The 22,773-nt window shown below is 47.1% G+C and overlaps 4 protein-coding genes across 5 annotated transcripts; 2 read left to right on the top strand and 2 right to left on the bottom strand.

The window, feature by feature from the left end:
- Positions 1-1,883: 1,883 nt before the first annotated feature.
- LOC125510622 (uncharacterized) lies at positions 1,884-3,094 on the top strand. 2 transcript variants are annotated; one of them, XM_048675853.2, is made up of 3 exons: positions 1,884-2,303; positions 2,391-2,619; positions 2,729-3,094. In XM_048675853.2, exons 1-3 carry the CDS (start codon positions 2,000-2,002, stop codon positions 2,820-2,822), a joined length of 627 nt encoding a protein of 208 aa, XP_048531810.1. In that variant the 5' UTR covers positions 1,884-1,999; the 3' UTR covers positions 2,823-3,094. The 2 variants fall into 2 exon arrangements, with proteins under 2 accessions (XP_048531810.1, XP_048531811.1); XM_048675854.2 differs by having other exon boundaries at positions 1,901-2,303; positions 2,394-2,619.
- On the bottom strand, positions 3,041-5,023 carry LOC125510621 (nucleic acid binding / methyltransferase). Its single transcript, XM_048675852.2, has 3 exons — positions 4,438-5,023; positions 4,254-4,335; positions 3,041-3,511 (listed from the first exon to the last, which is right to left on the bottom strand). The coding sequence occupies exons 1-3, from the start codon at positions 4,933-4,935 to the stop codon at positions 3,348-3,350; spliced, it is 744 nt and encodes a 247-aa protein (XP_048531809.2). The 5' UTR covers positions 4,936-5,023; the 3' UTR covers positions 3,041-3,347.
- A 142-nt stretch (positions 5,024-5,165) lies between these two features.
- TSL (Protein kinase superfamily protein) lies at positions 5,166-15,859 on the top strand. The gene is made up of 16 exons (XM_048675850.2): positions 5,166-5,804; positions 6,133-6,222; positions 6,344-6,550; positions 7,277-7,327; positions 7,895-8,002; positions 8,085-8,129; positions 8,363-8,475; positions 8,785-8,851; positions 9,323-9,392; positions 9,711-9,808; positions 9,885-10,064; positions 11,657-11,867; positions 12,646-12,910; positions 13,316-13,370; positions 14,592-14,753; positions 15,332-15,859. Exons 1-16 carry the CDS (start codon positions 5,589-5,591, stop codon positions 15,425-15,427), a joined length of 2,034 nt encoding a protein of 677 aa, XP_048531807.1. The 5' UTR covers positions 5,166-5,588; the 3' UTR covers positions 15,428-15,859.
- A 3,763-nt stretch (positions 15,860-19,622) lies between these two features.
- LOC125510619 (uncharacterized) lies at positions 19,623-22,430 on the bottom strand. The gene is made up of 6 exons (XM_048675849.2): positions 21,852-22,430; positions 21,596-21,741; positions 21,266-21,509; positions 21,033-21,137; positions 20,757-20,939; positions 19,623-20,620 (listed from the first exon to the last, which is right to left on the bottom strand). Exons 1-6 carry the CDS (start codon positions 22,371-22,373, stop codon positions 19,904-19,906), a joined length of 1,917 nt encoding a protein of 638 aa, XP_048531806.2. The 5' UTR covers positions 22,374-22,430; the 3' UTR covers positions 19,623-19,903.
- Between the last annotated feature and the right edge of the window lie 343 nt (positions 22,431-22,773).

Raw genomic sequence — 22,773 nt, 5'->3', positions numbered from 1 at the left:
GATGAAATCCCTCGAACCGTTCACAAAACATTTCCCACCTATCCGGCAATATCCGGTAACTCCGAAACGCTTCTGGTTTCTCTCAAAACTATTTATTTTATTCCAAAGCTTTCCCGACAATATTTCTCATATTTCTAACTCCCGAAACTTTTCCAGAAATATTTCTCATATTCCTAACTCATATAGAACTCAAGAGATCGTAATCCCTTAAGCGTGTGACCCTGTAGGTTCAACGAAATATAAACATGAGCAAAACTTCCATTCGTTCAATGATCAACAACGGAACCATGGACATCCATGTTGACCCCTATACTCACACGAATGATATTCGAGTGACTATTCCTTTTACTTTGTGATACTTTACAAAACCCGAGGTAAGATATATCAATATTCCTATGAGTCATACAAATGCTCACTATACTGGTCTCTTCATCACCAGTTTTGTTCTTCTTTCTCGTTCTCGTGTTCCGACATCCCTGTGAGCAATTCATCTATTCTGGCCAGACAAGCAGTCGCGAGACTAAAAAACTGTCCCTAACCGCCATCCGTGTCCATGTCGTTGGCTGAAGGCAATTCAAGCAGTGGTGGCTCCCCAGAGTACGACGACAGCAAGAAAGGAACCCTAAAAGTTTTGTATTCGTGGCATGGACGAGAGGCACTTGAGCGTGTGCCTTGTGGATTTCTTTTCAGGCCTCTGTTCGGATGTGAATGGTGGGCGGTGTCATATACAACGTAATATGTGCGAACACCATGGTTAATGGACTATACCCCATCGCTTTAAGTGAGCTTATGCGGGAAACACCTCCACAACATTTTTCTCATTATGAAGAAAAGGGCCATGGAAATAAGTTAAGACCCAAGTCCAAAATGAGTTCTATTGGGCTGCTGACTTTTTTTCATAATAAGTTGCTAGAAGCCTCAAAAGAACTGGCCCTTTAGTTTTTCATGGTAGAATCCTCGTGGCTAGTAGCAACCTCTCGGTGAACACGAATGGATTTAGTAGCACAATGTTTTTTTGACAGAAAGACTGTAAGGGAACCCCTACAATATAATTGGTGCAACAAACCCAAATTACAAGTATCACGCCTTTAACCTGGGTGGGTGGGAAGGCATCAACCCCTTCCCACCGCTAGGCTATGCCTTAGTCTGCTTAGTAGCACAATATATGTGTGCAATAGATAAAAAAAAGTAAATGTTAACAGTTTCTATTTGACATTGATAAACAAAGCATTTGCTAAAAAAACTGATAAACAAAGCAAACGACACCGAACATTATTGACATGGCACTGATAAACAGAGCATTCGTGATCTCCATTAATTTTGACGCCATCCTTGATATTGTCAAATAATAGTTTGATGTTGCTATGAAGAGAAATAGTCGTACAACATTTGTCTGTGTCAAGGTATCCAAGTTGCGGGTTTCTGGGTTTTTACCTGAAAAAAAAGACCCTCTTAGTCGGCATTCGTTCGCTGCGGAGGGTGACAACCGAGAACGTTTTTCATGGCAGTTTCAGCTGGAGGGATGGCAGTTTCAGCTGGAGGGATGGCAGTTTCAGCTGGAGGGATGACAGTTTCTTCAGACTAGCATCGCAATGTGTGGCAGAGGGGGCAAGTTTTTGAAAAACTGCCATGAGAGCAAACGGTTGCGAATGCGTTCGCTGGCAATTTCTTCCCAGTGAACGTTGGTCAGTTAGTATAGTAGCATTTAAAAGAAAAATCTTTACGTTTCCGGCGGGCTGAAAAGGCTTCTTGGCACTTGTGCGAATCCGGGGGCAGACCGCGAGCAGGGGACGCGCCAAGCTGAACGGCCCAATGAAGCCAAGACACACCGCCCGACCGCCCGACCGGACGCGGGCGGGAGCTGACCAACCCACGGCGGGAGCCACGGGCTGAAAGCCACCGCGCCTCGCCCCATCTCTATCTATCCATCTCGTGCCGTCCACATCCAAAAGCTATAGCGGCGCCGGCCACGCATATATACACGGTGGGTGATGCACCGATGTGGTCGATCCAGGCAGCGATCGCTAGGCACCAAGCCGGTCTCACCGCGAGCGAGCTCGTCGTCATGGAGGAGAGCACTGGTCAGGCCGCGGCGGCGGCCAGCGACGTGGCGCCTGGGGCCGGAGGCGCGGAGGCCGCGGGCGGGATGAAGGTGGTGGTGGCGGTGGACGCGAGCGAGGAGAGCCTGCACGCGCTGTCGTGGGCGCTCGACAACGTCGTCCGCCTCCACCCCGGCGCGTCCGTCGCCGTCGTCCACGCCCAGCACAGCGTCGACCACTTCGTCTACCCCGTCGCCGCCCACGGTAAGCGATTAATCTCGCCGCGCGCTGACTGATCGAACCGTGCCCGCGCGCGGCTCTGAAGGCTGACACACCTGGTGCGTGCCGAAGCAGGCCTGGCCTACGCCCCGCCGACGGCGTTGGACTCCATGCGGAGGGCGCAGGAGGAGAACTCCCGGAGGGCGGTGGCCCGCGCGCTGGACGTGTGCAGGCAGAAGCAGGCGAGCGCCACGGCGGCGGTGGTGGAGGGCGACCCCAAGGAGGCCATCTGCGAGGCCGTGGAGGAGATGCGCGCCGACCTGCTCGTCCTCGGCAGCCGCGGCCTCGGCATGGTCAAGAGGTACGTACGCGCCCACCGCCATGGCCTTCCACATCGAGCTACCACTAGTGACCGGTTCTCTCACGTGAGCGTCTGTGCTAAAATCAATCGTGTTTGTGACTCTGTGCAGGGCGTTGCTGGGCAGCGTGAGCGACTACCTCGCCCATCACGCGTGCTGCCCCGTCCTCATCGTCAAGCCGCCCAACAAGGCGCACCACAAGTGAAGTGAAAGAAGCTCTACACAGGCTACGTCGTTTTTGGGTCGTTTGTCAACTAGTACTAGTAGCACTGGCAGCTTCAGTGCCCCGTAAAGGCACCTGCCTTTGGGTCCCTGACATGTCGGTCCACATGTCATAGGCACAAAGGCAAGTGCTTCCAATAAAGATATAGTGATGCAGCTCCCGTGTAGCCGTGTAGTATGTTCGGTAGGCAAGCATCCTCGTTATATCATGTGTAACATGTTCAGAAGTTCAATCTCAATCATGAAGTTCTCCCAGGAATGTGGTAACGTTGTGACGAACCCTAGTGCCCCTTCAAGGCCATGGGGGATCAAACACAGGTAGGTTACATTTGCGAAGAATCTGGTTCGCCTAATACATGAGAGTAACTGACACAGATGTATCAAACAAAAAACATTACGTGCTAAATTCGTGTTTACCAGACTGAAAGATGCATCATACGAGAGCATCCATAGGATGAACAATCGCTGTCACATTTCCACAAGCACCATGGGCAACCTCATCAGAAGGCTAAATGGGGGCGCCATCGCTCTGATCCCAGCCACCAAGTCTGTCTACCGGGTCATAATTCGTGAACAGCCGGAACACATTCCCCAGTTTGTTCGAGTGCTGAGGCTTGAAACCGCAGGGGCGCACGTTTAAGAGCTCCAGCGCGCGGTCCTTCTGAACTTCGCCTGGCAGAAGAAGTTTAAATCATATGCATTAGAGAACAAACAAATTATTCTATTTTTGCGGGTGACAAACAAATTATTCGGAAAGACAGATTTCAGTACATATTGATATCTCACAAAAAAAAACACTAGTTATGTTCTCAGCAAAGTTACAATCACGCTTACGAGGCATCACGGGTTCTTAAATTGTAAACTAGTGAGCATTGCACATTCTGATGCTAATCACACATAAGTATTACAATTGCATACAATTTTTAAGAGAGACCATTCACATACAAGAAGAGGCACATCATGTATGGTTTCGGAAGATGCAAATAAACTGCTGAAGTTGTGCTAAATGCCACAGTACTTGCAAGTTGCAACTACACTCGATCTACCGAGATGTAATACCGACTGTTCAAGCTTTTTTCCCCACGAATACACGAAAGCTTTGCGTGTCATTGCATTAACAAAGAGGAGTTTCACATAGGTTCTGTTACAAAGCAAAGTGGATTTGGTTTGTCGCCAACCACACACCCAACCTACGAACACCTAAGGCACTAGCATGGATTGTTGATAGTAATAGGGGATACCCTAAATCATACTGTTTTCCCTTGATTGCAAAACAAAATCCAACCAGCAAGCACACACAGTCGGCACCCCTTTTACAATGCCATGAATTATCAAACAAGAAGGGATGCATCGGGTTCTAGTTAGATCCAAGACAACGCTGATCCAAGGGTTCGGTTTACTTGAATTGAGTTACCTGTGAGTAACAGCAGGAATGAGCCTTGAGGCCGTGCGAGGAAGGAGACCGTCTTGGCAACCTTCTCCAAGCACTCCTGACTCTGCACCAGCAACGAATCACCACAATTCATCTCCACAATTTAGTCAAATCTGTAACATTCTACTCCAGAGCTAAGCAAATCAAAGGAGCTTGGAGACCATACCAGGTAAGGAGGGTCCGCGACGACGATGCTGAAGGCGTGCTTCATGGCGGGCGGCAGCGCCTCCGGCTGGTTGTAGTCGTAGAAGGCGAAGTCGTCGCCGTACTGCCCGAACCGCTCGTCGTACTCGAGCAGCCGCGCGGGCACATCCGGGCTGCTCTTCCTGAGGTAGGCGTAGAGCGTGGGGCACGCGACGCAGGCCACGGCGGCGCCGCCGGCAGGCAGGCCGGAGGCGAGGCGGGCGACCTCCTCGGCAAGCCCCCGCGCCGTGCCCTCGTCGTACCAGAACTGGCTCAGCCGCCAGTCCTCCGCCACCAGCTCCACCCCTTCTCCTCCCCCCTTTTCCCCTTCGTCCCGCTCCTGCCGTCGCTGCTCCTCCAGGAACTCCCGCAGCGCCCCCGCCGCCGCCGCGCTCAGCTGCGGCCGCTCCTCGTCGTCTTCCTCCTCCTCCTCCCCGGCCTCCCGCCTCTCTCTCCCCTCCTCCTCCGCGCCGCTCGCCATTGTTCTCTCCGCTCTCTCGCCGAGCTGGGCAGGAGGCGGCGCACCAGGGAAAACTCACGGTCTCACCGCGCAAACAGTCGTCTCTCACACGAAGAGCCCAAGGGCCGGTTTCTGGGCCTCAGTGGAGGCGGGCCGAGGCTTCTGGGCCTCGGCGGACACGGGCCGAGACGTCGGGGCCCAGTGGAGCGGGAGCAGGGAAAATAAAAGCAGAGAGTGGCAATGGAATCGCAGGGGGGGACTGTGAGGGAAGCGAGGGGGAGGTGGTGCGCCTGCCTGCGCCTCCGTTTCCGGTCGGGCGAGCTGCGAAACCCCAATCGCCTCCGCATCTCCCGTCCTCCCCCCGGCGGCGCCGTCCTCAGCGCGCGCCGCGGCGGCCAGCGAGCCGCCGGGTCGAGGGAGAAGGGCGGCGGTTGCTGCCGCTCTGCGTCGTCCGCTCGCTTCCCGAGGTAGCATTCGCGCGCGCCGGCTCCCGTCCCGCGCGCGGCCACGGCAGATCGACCCGCGAGCTCGCCTTGGCCGCCCCCGCTCCGTGCGCGAGCCGCGGTGAGGAGGCCGCTGACCGGCGCGTGCGTGCGGCGGCGGTTGCTTCTCGTGGAAGCTTCGGGGGGCGCGGCTCGGCCCGATCCGGTTTGGTCTGGGAGCAGGCGGCGGCAATGTCGGCCGCGGGGGAGGACATAGTGCAGCACCTCTCGTCGAATTCCAACCCGTCCTCGTCCAAGCTCGCCAAGCTCGAGGCGCGCATGGCCGGCAAGGCCGTCTCGGTGCCGCCCCCGTCGCCGCCGCACCACCCGGTGGTCGCCCCCGCCTCGGCCCCCACCTTCATGGACCAGGAGGAGCTGCCCGAGTCCTCCTCCTCTTCGGATGATGATGTCAGCCCTAAACCTCGTACTCCCTCTGTTCTTTCTCCCCCCTATTTACTGCTCAAGTATTACACAATGTTTACCTACCTTCGATTACCTTGTTAGAACTATTTGTAATGTCTCTTTCGGTATATTACCTATGTTACCTATGTTGCTACAATCATGCTGGTTACCTAATACCTTTGTTACCTATGTTGATACAGTCATGCTGGTTAGAACTATTTGTAATGTCTCTTTCGGTAAACCTGTATTCTAGCTAATTACAGGTTACTACTATTCCCATTCTTAATTTCATTTCATCTAACCTAGACTAATGTTTGCTGTATTTGCTGACCAGAATGGCGAGGAGTTCTTGATACAGAAGAACACACTGAAGCGTCCGAGATCCCCGGATGATGACCATGGCCTAGCTCTTGGAAATTTTGAGGTGTGATCTTCTGACATTAATTGACTAGAATTAAACACAAGACAATTCTATTTTCCACTTGCTTTCCATTCCCTGTAGCATAATTCTGTCTGGTGCATTCTTTCATGCTTGTGAATTCCAGGGATCAGCTAATGCGGCAGCAAAAGTATTAGATGTCATGGACACACGACTCCCTTCGGAAAACCCAAGCAGAAAAAGGCAGGGCCGTGGAAGGGGACGTGGTGGAACAGGACGAGGGCGTGGCTCAAAGACGGTTGATCAAACGCGCCATACTTCGGCTTCTTCAGTAACTGTCTCAAATGGTCAACATGACAAATTAACCAACATGGTATGCTGTGCAATTTTATTCTCAAGATCTTGATCTATCTTCTAGCTTTTAACCTATCAATGGGCAGTGGTGGGTAATGTACTATCTTGCACTTGAATGATCACATCATTTCCTGCGCTCTTCTTGAAGAACTTTTTTAAGGCCATTGATCGGTGCAAGAAATAATTAATAGTGTACAAATTGCTACAGCTTAGTTTGGTATTGATCAAATTATTAGATGTATCAATGATAAAGAGCAACTAGCTTCTTCGATACAGATAAATTCTATCAATTGGAGAATGTTGAAATAGAGCCATTAGATTTTTGCTCAGTTGGGGTGCCGATTGCTGAAATAAGGGCACATCGCACAATAAGCACTTCAAGGAATTGAGTTTTACTAACTGACACAACTTATATTGACAAATAAGGTTCACGTTCAATAACATATTAAAATTCCACAGGGCATCACTTTTTTGTTTGACTATGAATTAGGGCATCACTTCATCACAGGGATCTGGTAATCTTGTAGACTGGAACAAAATTGATTAAATGGCTGCAATCCTTGGCTGTATGATAATCTCCTAAAGGATTGTACATTCCGTGATCAAGTGATACAAGGCTTGGTCGATATCGATGCATTTGAGGGCTTCATTTGTTGTAATCTCATACACATGTATATACAATACCAGTACGCTATTTCCTTATCTGCTAAATTATCAGCTTACATGCCATTTACTCCATATACAGGATTCCCGAACAAGTGTTCTACCTGGGAATGATGACAGGACTGCTTTACACGTAAGACTTATTTATTTGCACCATTTTTAATGAGATGTGCACCATCTTGGTCTGCTAATGCTAATGCATCCTTTTATTTTCCTTACATACCATTTCCTGCCTGCTTCCAAATGTGTTTGTGGGCTTAGCTTGTACATACACTTGAAAATACTTCTGAGGGTGTTTGTACATGCACCCACGACCTTTTCTTCAAGAAAAAGTGTCTCTGTTAGTTCAATACTTCCGTTTGAGTCTAGAATCTAGGCATCATAACTAAATAAGCAATATTTCTGATGGCTTTGATATATGCATCCAGGCCCTTTCCTTCAAGGAAAAGTGTTTATGTTTGGTTCAGTACTTCTGTTCGAGTCTAGCACCTAGGCAACTTAACTACATAAAGTAATATGATGTGGTTAAGATATCGTTGTGAAAGCGTGAACAGCTTTGGTGAATGCTGTACTGGACAAGCCATATCTCATAGGGTATCAGTCAATCTGAGATATGAAGTATAGTGTACCACACAAACATGTTCTTGGATACTTTCTTTCCTTTTCAAATTTACAATCTTAAGCACTCCCAATTGAATAGGAAGAATTATCACTGTTACGTGGTAAAGTTGCATTTTTGGAGGAGGAGCTTAACAAATCGCGTCAAGAAGCAACGGAGTATCACCAACTTAGTGATAGGTTAGCTAAGGTAAGGGTATACTCACTGCAAGCTTTCTTTGATCCTGACTTCCCTAGGTCACTGACTTGTTGCCTTTGCATCATTCTTCCAGGAATTGAAGGATTTCAAGGATCAAGATCAACAAAAGAAATCAAAGGTGTCACTTAGAAACCATTATTTATTACCAACCATATGTTTTAGCTACCCTTCATTGTTATTTATACATTGGACCATTTTTGTTCTGAAGGTTTGGAACTTACTACTTAAGCCTATCATTATTGATAAATGAAGGAAACAACTCGCTTCTTGTATCTGCTGAGATCCTGAAATAATAGCCGTTATTATAATTATGTAGCATATATGCTTACGTGTCTGTTCTCATGGATACAGCAAATGAAGGTCCTATCTGATCTGCTCATAGCAGTATCAAAAGCAGAAAGGCAAGAAGCACGGATGAAGTTAAAGCAGGAATCTTTCAGACTCGGGAACATTGGTGTTATGAGGTAATCTCTCAATGATCCGAGTTTCATACTTAATGGGGAATAGAGGAAGGATATGTCTAGATTTCCTATTACCTGAAGAATAATACTTTGTATATGGGTCGTTGTTATACTGGCATGTATGCTGTGATATTGTCTTCCAGAAATAGGCCTAGTGGCATGACCTGTCAGTTACTTCATATATCCAGTATGCCTTCTAGTATTGGCAACTTCTCTGCAGTTTGGATGTTTTTTTTCTCTTCTATTTCCTGTTTTGGGTATGGACCATTTATTGCAACCTTTTCTTTGACTGTTCTCTGTCACATAACTCAGAGCTGGGACTGTCATATCTGAAACATGGGAGGATGGTCAGGCAATAAAGGACCTTAATGCGCATCTTGTGAGTTTCTGCTGCTCCATAGATCTGTTTATCATAATGTTAAAACTTACTGTGGAACTGTGATCTGGGTGACCTGTCAAGTTGTTGATACCCAACCATTAGCAGCTTTACTTCAGAAGGCATACCTGATGCTCTTATTAGACAACTTCTATTTCATTTGTCTTGTTTGCGATTTTGATGACATATTTGCAGGTCACCCAGATCTTGGTTTTTTACCTGATGCTCTTAAGTCATTACCATCCTAGCATCTTATAGGACATCTTGATCTTGTTTAGTTGAGCATCATGTTCAAAAGGGAAACTTTGTTGTTCCTACATTTCATAAGCTTTGTCTATTAAGGCACATTGTGTAACTTGCAGCTCTGGTCTTTTACATGTTTTGCCTCTCATCTATATAATTCCAATTCTTGACATTCACATTAACATACCGTCACTTTGTCGAATTGCTCATGTATGTTGGACCTTTATGTAGAAATCATTGCTGGAAACTAAAGAGGCTGTTGAAAGACATCGTAAATCTCTAAAGAAACGACAATCATCTGGTAAGAGCTACTCTTTAAAAAAAAATTGTGCTATCTCAAATTCTTTATAAGTTGCTGATTGAACTATCTTGTACACTGAATAAGATTTGATGTATGGGTATATAACTTAAGTTCATTACTCCCTCCGTCCCAAAATAAGTGTCAACTTTGTACTAACTTTAGTATAAAGTTGTACTAGAGTTGAGACGCTTATTTTGGGACAGAGGGAATATTTTATATGAGGGAAAGCTCTTTCACATAAGCAAGACATAAACAAACACACATGATACTAATGTTGCCACTCTTCTACACTCACTGCTTGATGTTCTACTATTGTAGATAAGGGTGATGGAAGTGATGCTGAAACTAGCATGTCCGAGGAAGATTTCCTCTTACAGGACGAGATATGTAAATCTCGGTTAACAAGTATCAAGCGGGTAAGTGGTTTCCTTTACTTGGTTATTAAATACACCCTCTTCCCGTCTTAACCTACTTTCCACAATTGAATTGCAGGAGGAAGAACAGTATCTGCGAGAAAGAGATCGATATGAATTAGAAAAGGGTAGGCTTATACGTGAAATGAAGCGTCTCAGAGATGAGGATGGATCCCGCTTTAATAACTTCCAAATTCTTCACCATCGATATGCTCTGTTAAATCTTCTTGGAAAGGGAGGGTTTAGTGAGGTGTACAAGGTATATTCTTTCTTCAGTTATATATTTTAAAAAACCATTGTTTATCAATAATGCATCTTGAAATACAAATGCATTTTGCGTTAATAAGGTAAAAGAAGCGCTCAACTTTACCATCATTAGTTTAGATTTGTCTATATATATGCTCTTATCAAGAGCTTCATTTTGGGTGGGCAGGGAGGCTGGGATCCTGGCCTATCCAAAATGGGCTTAAAAGGATAAGAAATAAGTATGAAAACCTAGTATTTAAATAGTACTCCCTCTGTTCACACATATAAGATGTTTTGGATATTTTAATATAAACTACATACAACCTGAAATGAATGAACAAACACACTAAAATGCTTCTGTATACATCCGAATCAGAAAAAAGTTAGAACATCTTTTAATAGTGAACGGAGGGAGTAGGTGAGAGAATCTGTATGGAAACAATTGGAGCAACACATCTGGCATTTAAATGTCCTTTGGCTTATGTTACATGGGAAAATCAGTACACCAGGTGCAATGTGGCAGCAGCCAGTGCAAGTGGCTGAGAACTGGATTTAATTTCCAGCTGCTTATCAGGTCCTAGTCTGTAGTTGGTTAGGGAAGGAATAAATTAGGTAGGTTAATTCAATTAGGAAAGGGAAGAATTAGGTGAGTTAAGATGAGTCTGATTCTTTTTAGGAAGTTGTTAGTTGGCCCAGTCTGTGTATCAGGCAATGCTATAAAAGCATGCCAACAATGAGATCTTTCTCTAATCCCTACACTCTTTTCTCTCTCCTCCCTATCCATTGACCTCCTACTGAGCAATTTACTCTACTGAAATCCTACCACGATACCGTCCAAGCCTTGCAAAGGTGCTTTGTACCTTACCACAACTATAACCTTCGTTTTCTGATCCTTGCCTGTGGCAACTTAGGCCCTGTTCGGATCTAAGGGAGGAAAACCAAAGGATTGGGAGGAAATGAGGCAACAGGGTATCAAACACATGAATACATAGACCATGTAGGAACAACGGCGTAGGTGTACGGAATGCAGGAAAATGGAGTACAGGGGATCTAGATAAGTTGGTGCCACCTGATGATTTTTTCTATGGAAAAAAACCAACATGCTGGTTGAGAGTTTAGGTTAATGGGTCCCAGTATGCACAGATCCATCTCATTCTGAACTTGATGTTGGTCCCAACGTGTATGGTTGAGGTGCTCTGCCTCGGGCCAACGCAGAAAAAAAGAGCTGGGAGTGGATTCTTGGTTTTCTTCAAAAGTACAGGCCTAGAAAACTTTACAAAGGATTGGAAATCAGTGATTCGTGTGCTCCAAACGCAGCTACATTGAAAAAACCTGTAGGACACGATTCCTCTCAAGTTTCCTAAACTTTTCACAGGCTCTTATGTTCCTTTTCTGTTGAAAAATGTAAGGTGTTACAAAATAAATGCAGGGTATACCATCTTGTACCAGCTTCAATGTTGTATTAATTTTGTTGCCAGAATATTACCTAGTTTTTTTGGCCTTCCTTTTGTGACGTCATTTCAATGTTTTTGATATAGCATTCACATCTGTTCTGTAGAAATTTGAGTTTGGTTAGTAGTAACATGCAACTGTTCCTCTGTGCAGGCTTTTGACTTGGTGGAATACAAGTACGTGGCCTGTAAACTTCATGGTTTGAATGCTCAGTGGAGTGAGGAGAAAAAGCAAAGCTACATACGGCATGCGATTCGTGAATATAATATCCATAAGACTTTGGTGCATACAAACATTGTCAGGCTATGGGACATATTCGAGATTGATCACAACACATTCTGCACTGTCCTAGAATATTGCAGCGGTATAATGATTTCTTAAATTTCTTCAACATTTTGACTGTGTAAATTTGGTTCTGTCATTTTTGTTTTGCTTGGAGTCTTACGTCACTCTGATGATGCCCAGTGCCTCATGTTTCCTTCAGTTTTGTAATACGGAAAATGCTACTCCCTCCAATCCATATTACTTGTCTTAGATACAAATCTAAGACAAGTAATATGGATCGGAGGGAGTAGTTAGGTTTTGTGCCAGTCATGCATGGTGTAACCCAGATACATCTATCTATGATGAACTCTTACTTCATTAAACTTATTCCAGTTTTTACTATTTAGTCATAGTCGCCTGTAGGTGTCCTGGAGTTGACAGTGATATAAATGTTTAAATTTGGGAACTAAAAGGGACATCTAAACCATGGTTTCTTACAGTTACAGTCCACATTGCCATTTATAATCTTGTAACATATGGATCACCCATACCATATTATGAGCTTAAGAGGTATGGAAAACAACTGCCATATTTGATCACTATGTATGAAGCATACATAATGCTATGGCCTATGATGATGCCATGGAATTTAAGCTAGATTATTAGCAATTCTACTGATCTATGGACTGATAGATCATGTCTCATATAGTAGATCAAAGTTTCTTCATTTCTGCTGTTCTCTTCTCGGTAGGCGCACAGTCCATTCTAGTTTTACATAAGTAGTTATTCATAATGATTTTACAACTGAAATCTAAAACTCTCATATTAGGAGGTTGTGGCATCTAATAATGTTATCTCCTTGCTCATCTTTTACCTAGGCAAGGATCTCGATGCAGTCCTTAAAGCAACGCCAATTCTTCCAGAAAAGGAAGCAAGGATCATAATTGTTCAAGTGTTTCAGGGCCTTGTTTATCTTAACAAAAAGGCTCAAAAGATCATCCACTATGACCTCAAACCAGGCAACGTTCTCTTTGACGAAGTTGGTGTTACAAAAGTCACAGACTTTGGCCTCAGCAAGATAGTGGAGGATGACGTTGGGTCTCAGGGAATGGAACTCACTTCGCAGGGAGCTGGAACCTATTGGTGAGCGACCGAGTGCATTCACTTTCAAAGTTGATTTTTACGAGTCCAGATCATGTTTCTATGGAATGTTTTAGTTGCCGCCATTGATTTTCTGTACATGTGTACAATTGTATAACCTTCAAAATAAATACTCCTTCCGATCCATATTACTTGTCCCTCAAACAGATGTATCTAGTACGTCTAGATACATCCGTTTGAGCGATAAATAATATGGAGCGGAGGGAGTACTATTTGTTGCATGCAGTGCAACTGTTCTTGTGTTATCGCTATGTAAGCAGGTTGGATTATATATTTAATTCTTGTTCATTTTATTGTGTCTGCTGCACCAATGTTATTTCTTAATGACAGATATTTCTGTTTTAAAAATTCTTTCTTCCTTTCTGTTTTATTTTTTTCCTTCTCCAGGTATCTGCCACCAGAATGCTTTGATCTCAGCAGAACACCATTTATTTCATCTAAGGTACTGATATTTGCCAGCATGTTTTACCTTCTAATGTAAACAATAGTTGGTTCATCCTATTGTGTTAATCTGGTGGTAGTCTATAAAAGATATTCTCTGAGCTGGCAGAATTCGGCGGTCTTCTATATTTGCTTTAAATGTGCCCTCAGCCACCAGGGATAGATTTGTTTTAAATATGCCCTCAGCTGCCAGGGATGCATGTTCACCTGCTAAATATTTTAGAACGTTCTTCCTGATGCAAGTGTTTGCATCTTGAGTTTTGGCACAAGAATGGGTGAAAAGTTTGGATCTGGAGTGAGCAAGAGTCCACTAGAGAGAGGGCGCTGCTGGCGTGGCCGATTTGCTCGCAGACAGAGGAGATGCAGAGTGGGGCTGCTGCTGGAGCTTGCTGAAGCTCACTGATTAGGGGGCTGCTGAATCTCCACGCGGCTGCTGGACCGGCGGTAGGGGTGGGGTTGGTTTTTGGGAAAGATAAGGCTGATAGGGGTGACATTGTAGGAACATATAAGGGGAGAGATTGAGCTGGCGGCACCGTACAAGGGAGCTGGGTGGGAGAGAGTGGCTGTGAGTGATGATTTAGAGCTGCTAGGGTTTCTGTTGGGTCATATAGGCCAGGCTGTTGGACCTAATGGGCTGGCTCAGGGATTCCTGTTGATCCAATTGTCACATAAGGTTGGAATTTGATGCCGGGGGTATAACTTTTTGCCGTATCAGTATCATCTATTCTTATTTTCCCTCAACTCCTATTTGTCGCCATGATGGGTGCCATGTCAACATAGGGCCCTGGGCTCGAACTCGACTCAGTGACATGGAATCGTCAGGGGATCCCCGGCCGATGTGATGAAGATGCTGGTCTGCTGGCGGAGGGGGGGGGGGGGGGGGTGGGTGAAGCAGTGGATTGATGTGCCGATTGTCAGTGATAGAGTTAGCTGGGGGTTGCTGCTGAGGCTGGGGTTGAGGTGCCCATCCATGGGTGGTCCGTGGGAGGATGCAACAGTAGGTCTGCAGTGCGAAGTGAAGGGTGACACTGAGAGGGGGAAGTGGTCGGGCAGATATGCTTTTTTGGAGAAAATTGGGGACATGATCCCTAGTTAACCCTCTTTCTTCAAGTTTTGAACTTACTTATGAGCCTCCCAAAACTTCTGGTTTAAATACCCAGTTATGGTAACTGTAGCTTCATTCTGATTGGTGTGTAAACTTTTTGTTGTTGCATTTATGCAGGTGGATGTTTGGTCAGCTGGTGTAATGTTTTATCAGATGCTATATGGGAGGCGTCCTTTTGGCCATGACCAGACCCAAGAGAGAATACTTCGAGAAGATACAATTATCAATGCACGCAAGGTGGAATTCCCTTCAAAGCCAACTGTATCAAACGAGGCAAAGGTATGCTTCCTGTTTGTTCATATGGCATATTTTACCTTCTGAGCCATCATTTGTAGCAGTGGTTTCCCTTCTAGTGATTCCCTTGCTAGATTATGTACATGTGACATGAGACCAACTGTAGCAGTGGTTTCATGTCACATGTTCCCTTCAAAACCAACTGTATCAAACGAGGCAAAGGTACGCTTCCTGTTTGTTCATATGGCATATTTTACCTTCTGAGCCATCACTTGTAGCAGTGGTTTCCCTTCTAGTGATTCCCTTGCTAGATTATGTACATGTGACATGAGACCACGAGTTTGGTTTCAAGTATGCGCGCAAGGTGGAATTCCCTTCCAGTGATTCCCTTGCTAGATTATGTACATGTGACGGGAGACCACGAGTTTGGTTTCAAGTTTGTTCTGTAGACTGCCATGAATTGCGTAAAAACTGACTGAGGGAATGTTGCTAGTTTGGAAATATTTTGATCTTGCAATACAAATAACCACACATCAAACTTCTTGTATTAATGCGAAGCATCATTGCTCCCATCTATTGTGACTTGTAAGTCAATTTGTGATTTTTACTTCCAACTTATGCAGGAACTGATACGCCGTTGCTTGACATACAATCAATCGGAGAGGCCAGACGTACTATCAATAGCTCAAGATCCTTACCTCTCTTATGCAAAGAGGTAGACACTACACGTCTACGCATGGCTACACTACAAGACAAAGGATTTTTTGGAGGTTGGGCAGCCACTCCCAAATGGTGTAACTGTACATATTGTAAATTTCGGGTTGGTCTTGTAAACTGCGATGATCCAATGTCTGCTCTTTTCAGTTTAGAGGAAGTAGGGCATCGGTTTTGAGGGGCATGCACTTCTCTTGATGCTCTTGTGCCGCCCCTCCTTGCGTAATGTGATGTTTGTTTTTGCTAGAGACCCTGCTGATGGTTCCTTTAAAGGCTGTATTTATTCGTACGGTCCACTAGAGGGACTGGGCTCTGCCAAACACGCATTCATCAGAGATAGGAACCGTCGATGTTCACAAAAACCTTTGTGATGCACTATGTCCGCCCGGATATGTACGTTCTATCTCAGTTGTCTAAATTGGGTGTGGTTAGTTCAAGCTTTGATCAACAACTACTTCCTCAGTTCGGGTTTACTGGGCCTCTTTTTATTTCGGGTCGAAGTCCACCCATTAATTTAACTAATGAAATATAAATTATGTGTAACAAGTGGAAACCCTTTTTTAATACAAATTCAACAGTATAATTTTCATAGCATATACCTTATACTTCATTAGTCATATAGATCAAAGTTTGACCAAAAATATGAGGAACTTGATAAACATGGATGGAGGAAGTAACTAAATAAGAGTGGCTTATTTGATATACAATAGTGTTATTATTTATGTATTTCACCTTTATATGGTTTCGATTTTGCAACTATTAACAAAATATTTTAGAAGAGATTTATGTGGTCAAATTGTTTTATAGTGGCCCTGATGTGTAATGTCAATTTAATCATGGGGCATGATTATCGAAAAAAAATCCTAGGGCATGAGGAATATTGCGGCTGGAATGCATGTAGAGGGTATTTTATATATGCGCAAAACCGAGTTTTCTTTAGTTCAAAATTAAATGTTTCAACTCTTAAAGTGTGATGTATTTTACGATATATCTTCACATTTACTCCCTCCGTCCCATAATTTAGTTTTGTGATGAGCTTAAACTGCATCCTATATAGACAAGTTTGAGTTATTTCTGTTTGAAATGTTACTAGAATATCACTTAATATACTGTATGTAGGTTGGTTTAAGAAATCAATTGATGTGTTTTGTTTTAGCTGTATTCATAGTGGAGTCTTCAGTGTGTGTGTCCATGTGTAATAACTAATTGCATGAAAACACTAGCATGAACCCTGCTAAACCTTGTCTTATAACTGAAGTTACCACCATGATGGCGATATCATTACCATACTGTTAGAGCATCTCTAGCGGCTCATATATATGATCCTCTGAAAAAACGTGTTTTGTAATACATGTTGTATGTTGCTATTGAGCTGAATGAATTTGGCGCTTTGTGCACCTTCAGTTGTTCAAATCACATGGCCCATTTGGTAAGCAACCTGAAAACAAATAGATAAATCAGCGTTGACATCGTTGAAATCTAGACGATGTGTCCACACCGTCCAAACGCCAATTCCCTTTCCTGCCGCCACCATTTGGAGCAGGTGGAGCACTAAGATGACGCCACATTACTCTGTGCGCAGAGACAAGGAGGGGGAGCAAGGGGCATTGATCCGCGCTATCGGGGAGGGAAAGAGGAAGAGGCATGTGAGCTGGCAAGGTGGGAGCAAGGTCGTTGAGGTGAGGGGCGAGGAGGACCTAGGACGGAGGATTGTCGCCACCGTATATAGCCAGAGATACATGATGACTGCGTTCAGTATGCTTATATATGGGCCAGATCACAATTAAAAAGAAGAAGGGATTCTCAAAGAAGAATCTCATAGATTCATTGATAATCTTGCCAATCCATTGTAGAAGCTTCATTTTCTCTAAATAAAGATACCACTGTGTATAAAGTTGATGGGTCATATGGGTGCAGTGAGGAGGATTGTGGGACATGAGGGAAATCGAGTGCGCCGTTGAGTTTGACCGGTCGGCGCTGGAGGCGAAGAGGACGGTGCCCAGCCGTTGTTAGAGAATCTTCAAATGAACCATTGAAACCGTTCCTATATGTCCGAGCAAACAGGTCGAACAATGTAAGGATAAAATAACCTCTCCAACGGAGGCCACCCAAATTCCCTCCATTTATCTGGATTGCTAGCTGCTACGAGCTCTTATGTTTCTTTACGGAGGGACATACATGTCGGCCCGGCGTCTTATTTAATTTATTGTATAAAATGTTTGTGTTGAACGGGGATGATAAAGAGCTCACGAGCATTTCCAAAATGAAGTTGAAGTGGTGATTATAGCATATTATTAAAATATCAAAGAGAATATAGAGGTGAATGAGATATTGGCAATGAATCTTCTCAGACCACTGTCTGTATAAAAATTTGGACAACCAAATATGAACAAGCTGCTCTTAGCATTAGTACCATGACACTCGCATTTGCACTTGACGATCTGATAACAGTTACCACTGTAGTAGTACTGTGCTTACTAGCACTCAATAGCAGCTTTTGGAGACAAGTTCTATTTTTCTTAAAGTAGGATAACCCTATCTTTGCATCGAGTGATGCACACAACCATCTTTATTGCATTCTTTAACAAGATCTTACAAAATAAATACAGGAATCAATCAAAGCCATCTTCCTGGCGAAAATTGTCGCCCTACTTACAAGGTTGATGATGTGTCTTGACCTCACGTCAACGCACACCATGCAATCTGGTGGCCTCACCAAGCCGTCCGTCGGCTAGAAGGGAGCACCAACCGGTCTAGCAGACCCTCAGGGTGCACCACATGCGCATGTTATAGAAACTGTCGTTGCCATCTTCCGCCACCCCATATTCAGGAGTAATCAATGCATTGACCTTGCCAGACCCTTCTACTGTCGACGCCACCACAACGTCAGACAACATCACTGATCACCCTCCTGCGCACGCCCATCAAACGATATCCAACACCGATACCCTGCTGCACCTTGCCGCCAAGACTCGCCGATGTCGGTACTGTAGATGGCATACCACTCCACCTTGGTCACCGCACGAGAAGCATGCGAAAACCTGCGCCCAGCCATCGAAGCCAAACAATTTTCCTCCAGGCGATGTACAACCCCAAAGATGATGCCCTCATGGGGGTGAGGACGCAGTAACCTCACCTTAATCCGATCCGGAACCCGAATCTAGAGTTTCCCCCAAGGCACACAAGAGTGCAAATCGCCCAACGACGCCTCCAACGAGATAACGACGCCCACGGACGCCGCTGTCGGAAGTTCCGGCTGAGGCGAAAGCAAGTTTTCATTGGCAACCTCACGCCCATCACTAGCTGGTCCACCAGATCCTCCTCCACCATCATCTAGCACACCCCATGGGGACGTCCCTGCTGCCGAAAACCGCCCACAACCGGAGCCGCAACGATGTCACCACCCGAAACCGCCGCCCTTCCTGGGTGAGCCATCGACGACGGAAGAATCCATATCGCCGCGCCACGGACGCCGGACGATGCACACGTCGAACCAGGACACCTGTGCGGATCTCCACCGCGACTGTGTCCCGGAGCCATGGCGGAGGAAGCCCGCCCCCCCTCCCCCCCGCCCGGCCGCCATCATCCGCTGCCTAGCTTTGCCCCGCGTCGCTCCGGCGGCGACCAGGAGAGGGGCCGCGGTGGCCGAAGCCCTAGATTGGATCGAAAGGAAGGGGGTCGGGAGGGAGGGAGGAGAAGGAGCTTATTTTTTGAAAAAAAATTGGAAAACACATTTTTAAGTGTCAAGAAATTCTGAATCATACACGTTCATATTGATGTGTTTTACATGTGTGTAAAGTTTTATGATGGAATACATTATGGTGAGAGCTACACAAAAAAGACAAATTCATGCATTTTCATAGAGAATAGTGCATGTACTGTTCATCATGTGAAAATCATGATTTCCCCCTTTTTTGTAGCTCTGACCATAATGTATATCATCTTCTCAGTTTACACACATGTACTTTACATCTGTATGAATGTGTGTGATCTTTCTAGGGTTTTATGGAACTTGAGAATGAGATTTTTTCAATTTTCAAAATAAAGGGCTCCATGGAGCTCGTCCTCCATTTAGCATTTTCGCCTGTAACAATATAGGATCCTAAGTTTTATCATGGTGGCAAATTTTTTTTTTTGCGGGGATGGTAAGTAACTAATTATCAATGATTTTTAGTATCATCTTACTACTAGCAATGAGGATACATTTACCATAGCTTCTGTATATTTTAGTATCATCATAATAGTGAGGATACATTTGCCACAACCAGTGTATATTATAGTACCATCATATAATAGTGAGGATACATTTACCACACCGCTCCGTCTGGTGAAAAGTACCACCATGGTGTGCTGATGAATATTACCACCACGGTAACTTGTTCTATAAAGAATGGCAACTCGCGCGGTGCCACGGTAGAGCCATGGCGCGCAGGAAGCAAGGTCCACGGTTCATGTGCGCTCTGCGCGCTTCTTGACCGCCATCACATGCTGCTGTGTATCGCCACCCCGTCCCCTTGCGAGGCCCCCTCGGTGGTGAGGCCGAAGCCGAGCGGGAAGAGCGGGTCGTAGTGCGCGTCGCCGACGTTCATCGGCAGCTGCTCCACCGACTTGAACCACGTCCGCGCCAGCCTCCCGGTGAACCCGTAGTCGCCGAACAGCGCGTCGGTCACGCCCTGCCCCTCCGAGCCGGGCAGCCACGCCGCCACCAGCGCGTCCGAGGCGGCTAGCAGCGGCTGGGCCACCACGGGCCGCCCGCTGATGAGCACCGTCGCGCACTGGACCGCGCCGCACACCGCCTCCACGGTGCTCAGCCCGGGCTCCGGGATGGTCAGGTTCAGGTTGTCGCCCGCTGTCTCCGTGTACGGGTGCTCGCCCACCGCCACGATGGCGTAGGAGAAGCCGCCCTTCTTGACGAACTCCGCGTCCGGGTTCTCCGCGAACACCACGGTGGTCGACGGGTCCACGGCCGCCCTCACGGCGTCGAGGATGGTGGTGCCCACGGTGATGCGCCCGGAGTCGCCCTGCCACTCGATCGTCCAGCCGCCGCACTGGTAGCCCAGGTTGTCGGCGTGGCTGCCGGCGACGAGGATCTTGGGCGCCTTCTTGGACAACGGCAGCATTGGCCCGTCGCTCGTCTTGCCATTCTTCAGGAGCACCAGCGACTTCCTCACGGCCTCCCTCGCCAAATCTCTGTGCTCCTGCATATACCAAGTAGCAGCACACCATAAATTCAGAATTCAGGAGGTGAAGCAACATTTTTGAATTCGGTAGCAAATCATAACTGAACTCAAATTTCAGAATACGGCATCAGAGTTTCATCGGTCAGTAGAGTACCTGCTTGCCTAGCTGCTCAGCCATGGCGGGATCGGCGTAGGGGTTCTCGAACAGGCCCATGGCGAACTTGACGCGCAGGATCCGGGTGACGGCGTCGTCGATCCTGCTCATCGGGACTACTCCGCTGTTGACGTAGCCAGTCAGGATGCTGATGAACTGCGTGTAGTTCTTAGGCACCATGATCTGCAACATCACGGAAAACATCGATCTCAGCAAGCAGCACTGTATTCACAGAGAGACACAATCTTCTTCCACAGAGAAGAAAGTTTTGCTCACCATGTCAAGGCCAGCAAGAATGGAAGCCTTGACCGAGTAGGGGTAGTCCGCCCCATAAGGGGTGGTGAGCTTGTCAATGCCCATCCAATCTGAGATCACGAAGCCCTGCAGTCAAGATGCAACAAAGGCAATGAACATCTGAAGACTAAAAACAAGAGTCCAACTGATGAAGAACACCTGAATTTGAGCGTACAAGAACACCACGAGTGCAATTGTTTTCCACTCTTTTTTACCTGGAATTTGAGCGTGTCTTTGAGGTATCCGGTGACTAGATCTTGGTTGGCGTGCATCTTGACCCCGTTCCAGCTGGAGTAGGAGATCATGACGGTGGAGACGCCCTTGGCGAGAGCGTCGAAGTAGGCCGGCATGTGGATGTTCATGAGGCCCTCGCGGTTGATGACGGTGTTGTCCTCGTTGATGCCGTTCACCGTGCCGCCGTCGCCGACGAAGTGCTTTGCGCAGGCCACCACCTTGTTCCTGCAGTTCCCAGAAGTATCTGTACTGAATTCTTTCTACATAGTGTGATGGTGGCAGTTCCAAAGCGTTGATGGACTGGATCTTACTTCCCGGCGACGAAAGGCATGCCGCTGGTGAAGTTCTTGGGGACGTCGCCCTGCAGGCCCGGGATGAGCTCCGTCATGGACTGCACGATCCGGCGGTCCTCGCTGTAGCTCTCGTAGCACCGCCCCCACCTCGGATCTCTGCACACCTGTTCACCATAAGGGAAGCAGCAGCCAGCAGGTGAGTGATAGAGTGAGTGATGGTGTCGGCAAACGCGATCCGAAATTCAGGAAGTGTTGCTCGGAGATTTTAGTTTACCGCGATGCACGGCGCGAAGGCGTACTGGATGCCGGTGGCTCTGACTTCGAGCGCGGTGGCCTCGCCGATCCTCTTCACCAGGTCGGGGTCCCGGGTGGCGCCGAGGCCGACGTTGTGGGGGAAGATGGTGGCGCCGTAGACGTTGTTGTTGCCGTGCACTGCGTCGATGCCGTAGATCATCGGGATGCCGAGCCGCGTCGACATGCAGGCCCTCTGGAAGCCGTCCACCATGTCCGCCCACTCCTTGGCCGTCGCGCCCTTCCGCGGCACGCTGCCGCCGCCGCTCAGCAGGCTGCCGATGAAGTTGTCCCTGAGCACCTCCGGCGTCGCGACCAGCCGCTCGATCTGCGTCATCTGCCCGACCTTCTCCGCGAGCGTCATCCGCCCCAGGAGGTCGGCGACGCGCGCCTCCACGGGCTGCGCAGCGTCCTTGTACAGCGCGTGGTCGCCCTCGGCGCCGAGCACGGCCCAGACGAGCAGGAGCGCGGCGAGCACAGCGCCGGGGTGGCCGCCGTCTGCCATGGCGTGTGATGGAGGCAGGACGCGTTCGACGGCGAGAGGAGCCGAGGGCGGTGCAACAATTTATAGAGAAGGGCGGGGCGGGTGACGGCGAGAGGAGCCATGGCCGTCGTGCGTCGCCTGCCGTTCTCCGCGTTCGGGAGATGCGTTATTTTTCGGATCAAGTTGGATGAATTATTGACAACGGCGTATCTGTGGGGTCAGATTAGATTTTCAAACATATCTCTGCACCTGCGGGACCCGGCAGCCGCTACTTTGGGTAACCCATGCCGCACAAGCAAGCAAGCGAGCAAGACCCCGAGCTAAATTATGGGGGGGCGTGCGAAGGGCGTGGCACCGACCCCTGATTTGGGTGACCCATGTACATTTTCCTTTTCTCTCTTTTTTTTTCCTTTGAAATACA

This window comes from Triticum urartu, chromosome 5A, assembly GCF_056163025.1.
Source record: "Triticum urartu cultivar PI428250 chromosome 5A, HENAU_Tu73, whole genome shotgun sequence".
Classification (NCBI taxonomy): Eukaryota; Viridiplantae; Streptophyta; class Magnoliopsida; order Poales; family Poaceae; genus Triticum; species Triticum urartu.
Note: the sequence above shows the minus strand (reverse complement) of the source record. Positions and strands in the feature narration are given on the sequence as shown.

Bases quoted from the DNA above. Each gene is read 5' to 3' on its own strand.
- LOC125510622 (XM_048675853.2), top strand. From the start codon at position 2,000: ATGTGGTCGATCCAGGCAGCGATCGCTAGGCACCAAGCCGGTCTCACC. The intron at 2,304-2,390 runs GTAAGCGATTAA...TGCGTGCCGAAG, and splicing joins CTACCCCGTCGCCGCCCACG to CAGGCCTGGCCTACGCCCCG. The intron at 2,620-2,728 runs GTACGTACGCGC...GACTCTGTGCAG, and splicing joins GGCCTCGGCATGGTCAAGAG to GGCGTTGCTGGGCAGCGTGA.
- LOC125510621 (XM_048675852.2), bottom strand. From the start codon at position 4,935: ATGGCGAGCGGCGCGGAGGAGGAGGGGAGAGAGAGGCGGGAGGCCGGG. The intron at 4,336-4,437 runs GTATGGTCTCCA...TTGCTGGTGCAG, and splicing joins TCGCGGACCCTCCTTACCTG to AGTCAGGAGTGCTTGGAGAA. The intron at 3,512-4,253 runs GTAACTCAATTC...TTCTTCTGCCAG, and splicing joins ATTCCTGCTGTTACTCACAG to GCGAAGTTCAGAAGGACCGC.
- TSL (XM_048675850.2), top strand. From the start codon at position 5,589: ATGTCGGCCGCGGGGGAGGACATAGTGCAGCACCTCTCGTCGAATTCC. The intron at 12,911-13,315 runs GTGAGCGACCGA...TTCCTTCTCCAG, and splicing joins CAGGGAGCTGGAACCTATTG to GTATCTGCCACCAGAATGCT. The intron at 13,371-14,591 runs GTACTGATATTT...GCATTTATGCAG, and splicing joins CACCATTTATTTCATCTAAG to GTGGATGTTTGGTCAGCTGG.
- LOC125510619 (XM_048675849.2), bottom strand. From the start codon at position 22,373: ATGGCAGACGGCGGCCACCCCGGCGCTGTGCTCGCCGCGCTCCTGCTC. The intron at 21,138-21,265 runs GTAAAAAAGAGT...TCTTGACTGCAG, and splicing joins AAGACACGCTCAAATTCCAG to GGCTTCGTGATCTCAGATTG. The intron at 20,940-21,032 runs GTGAGCAAAACT...GTGATGTTGCAG, and splicing joins TTCTTGCTGGCCTTGACATG to ATCATGGTGCCTAAGAACTA.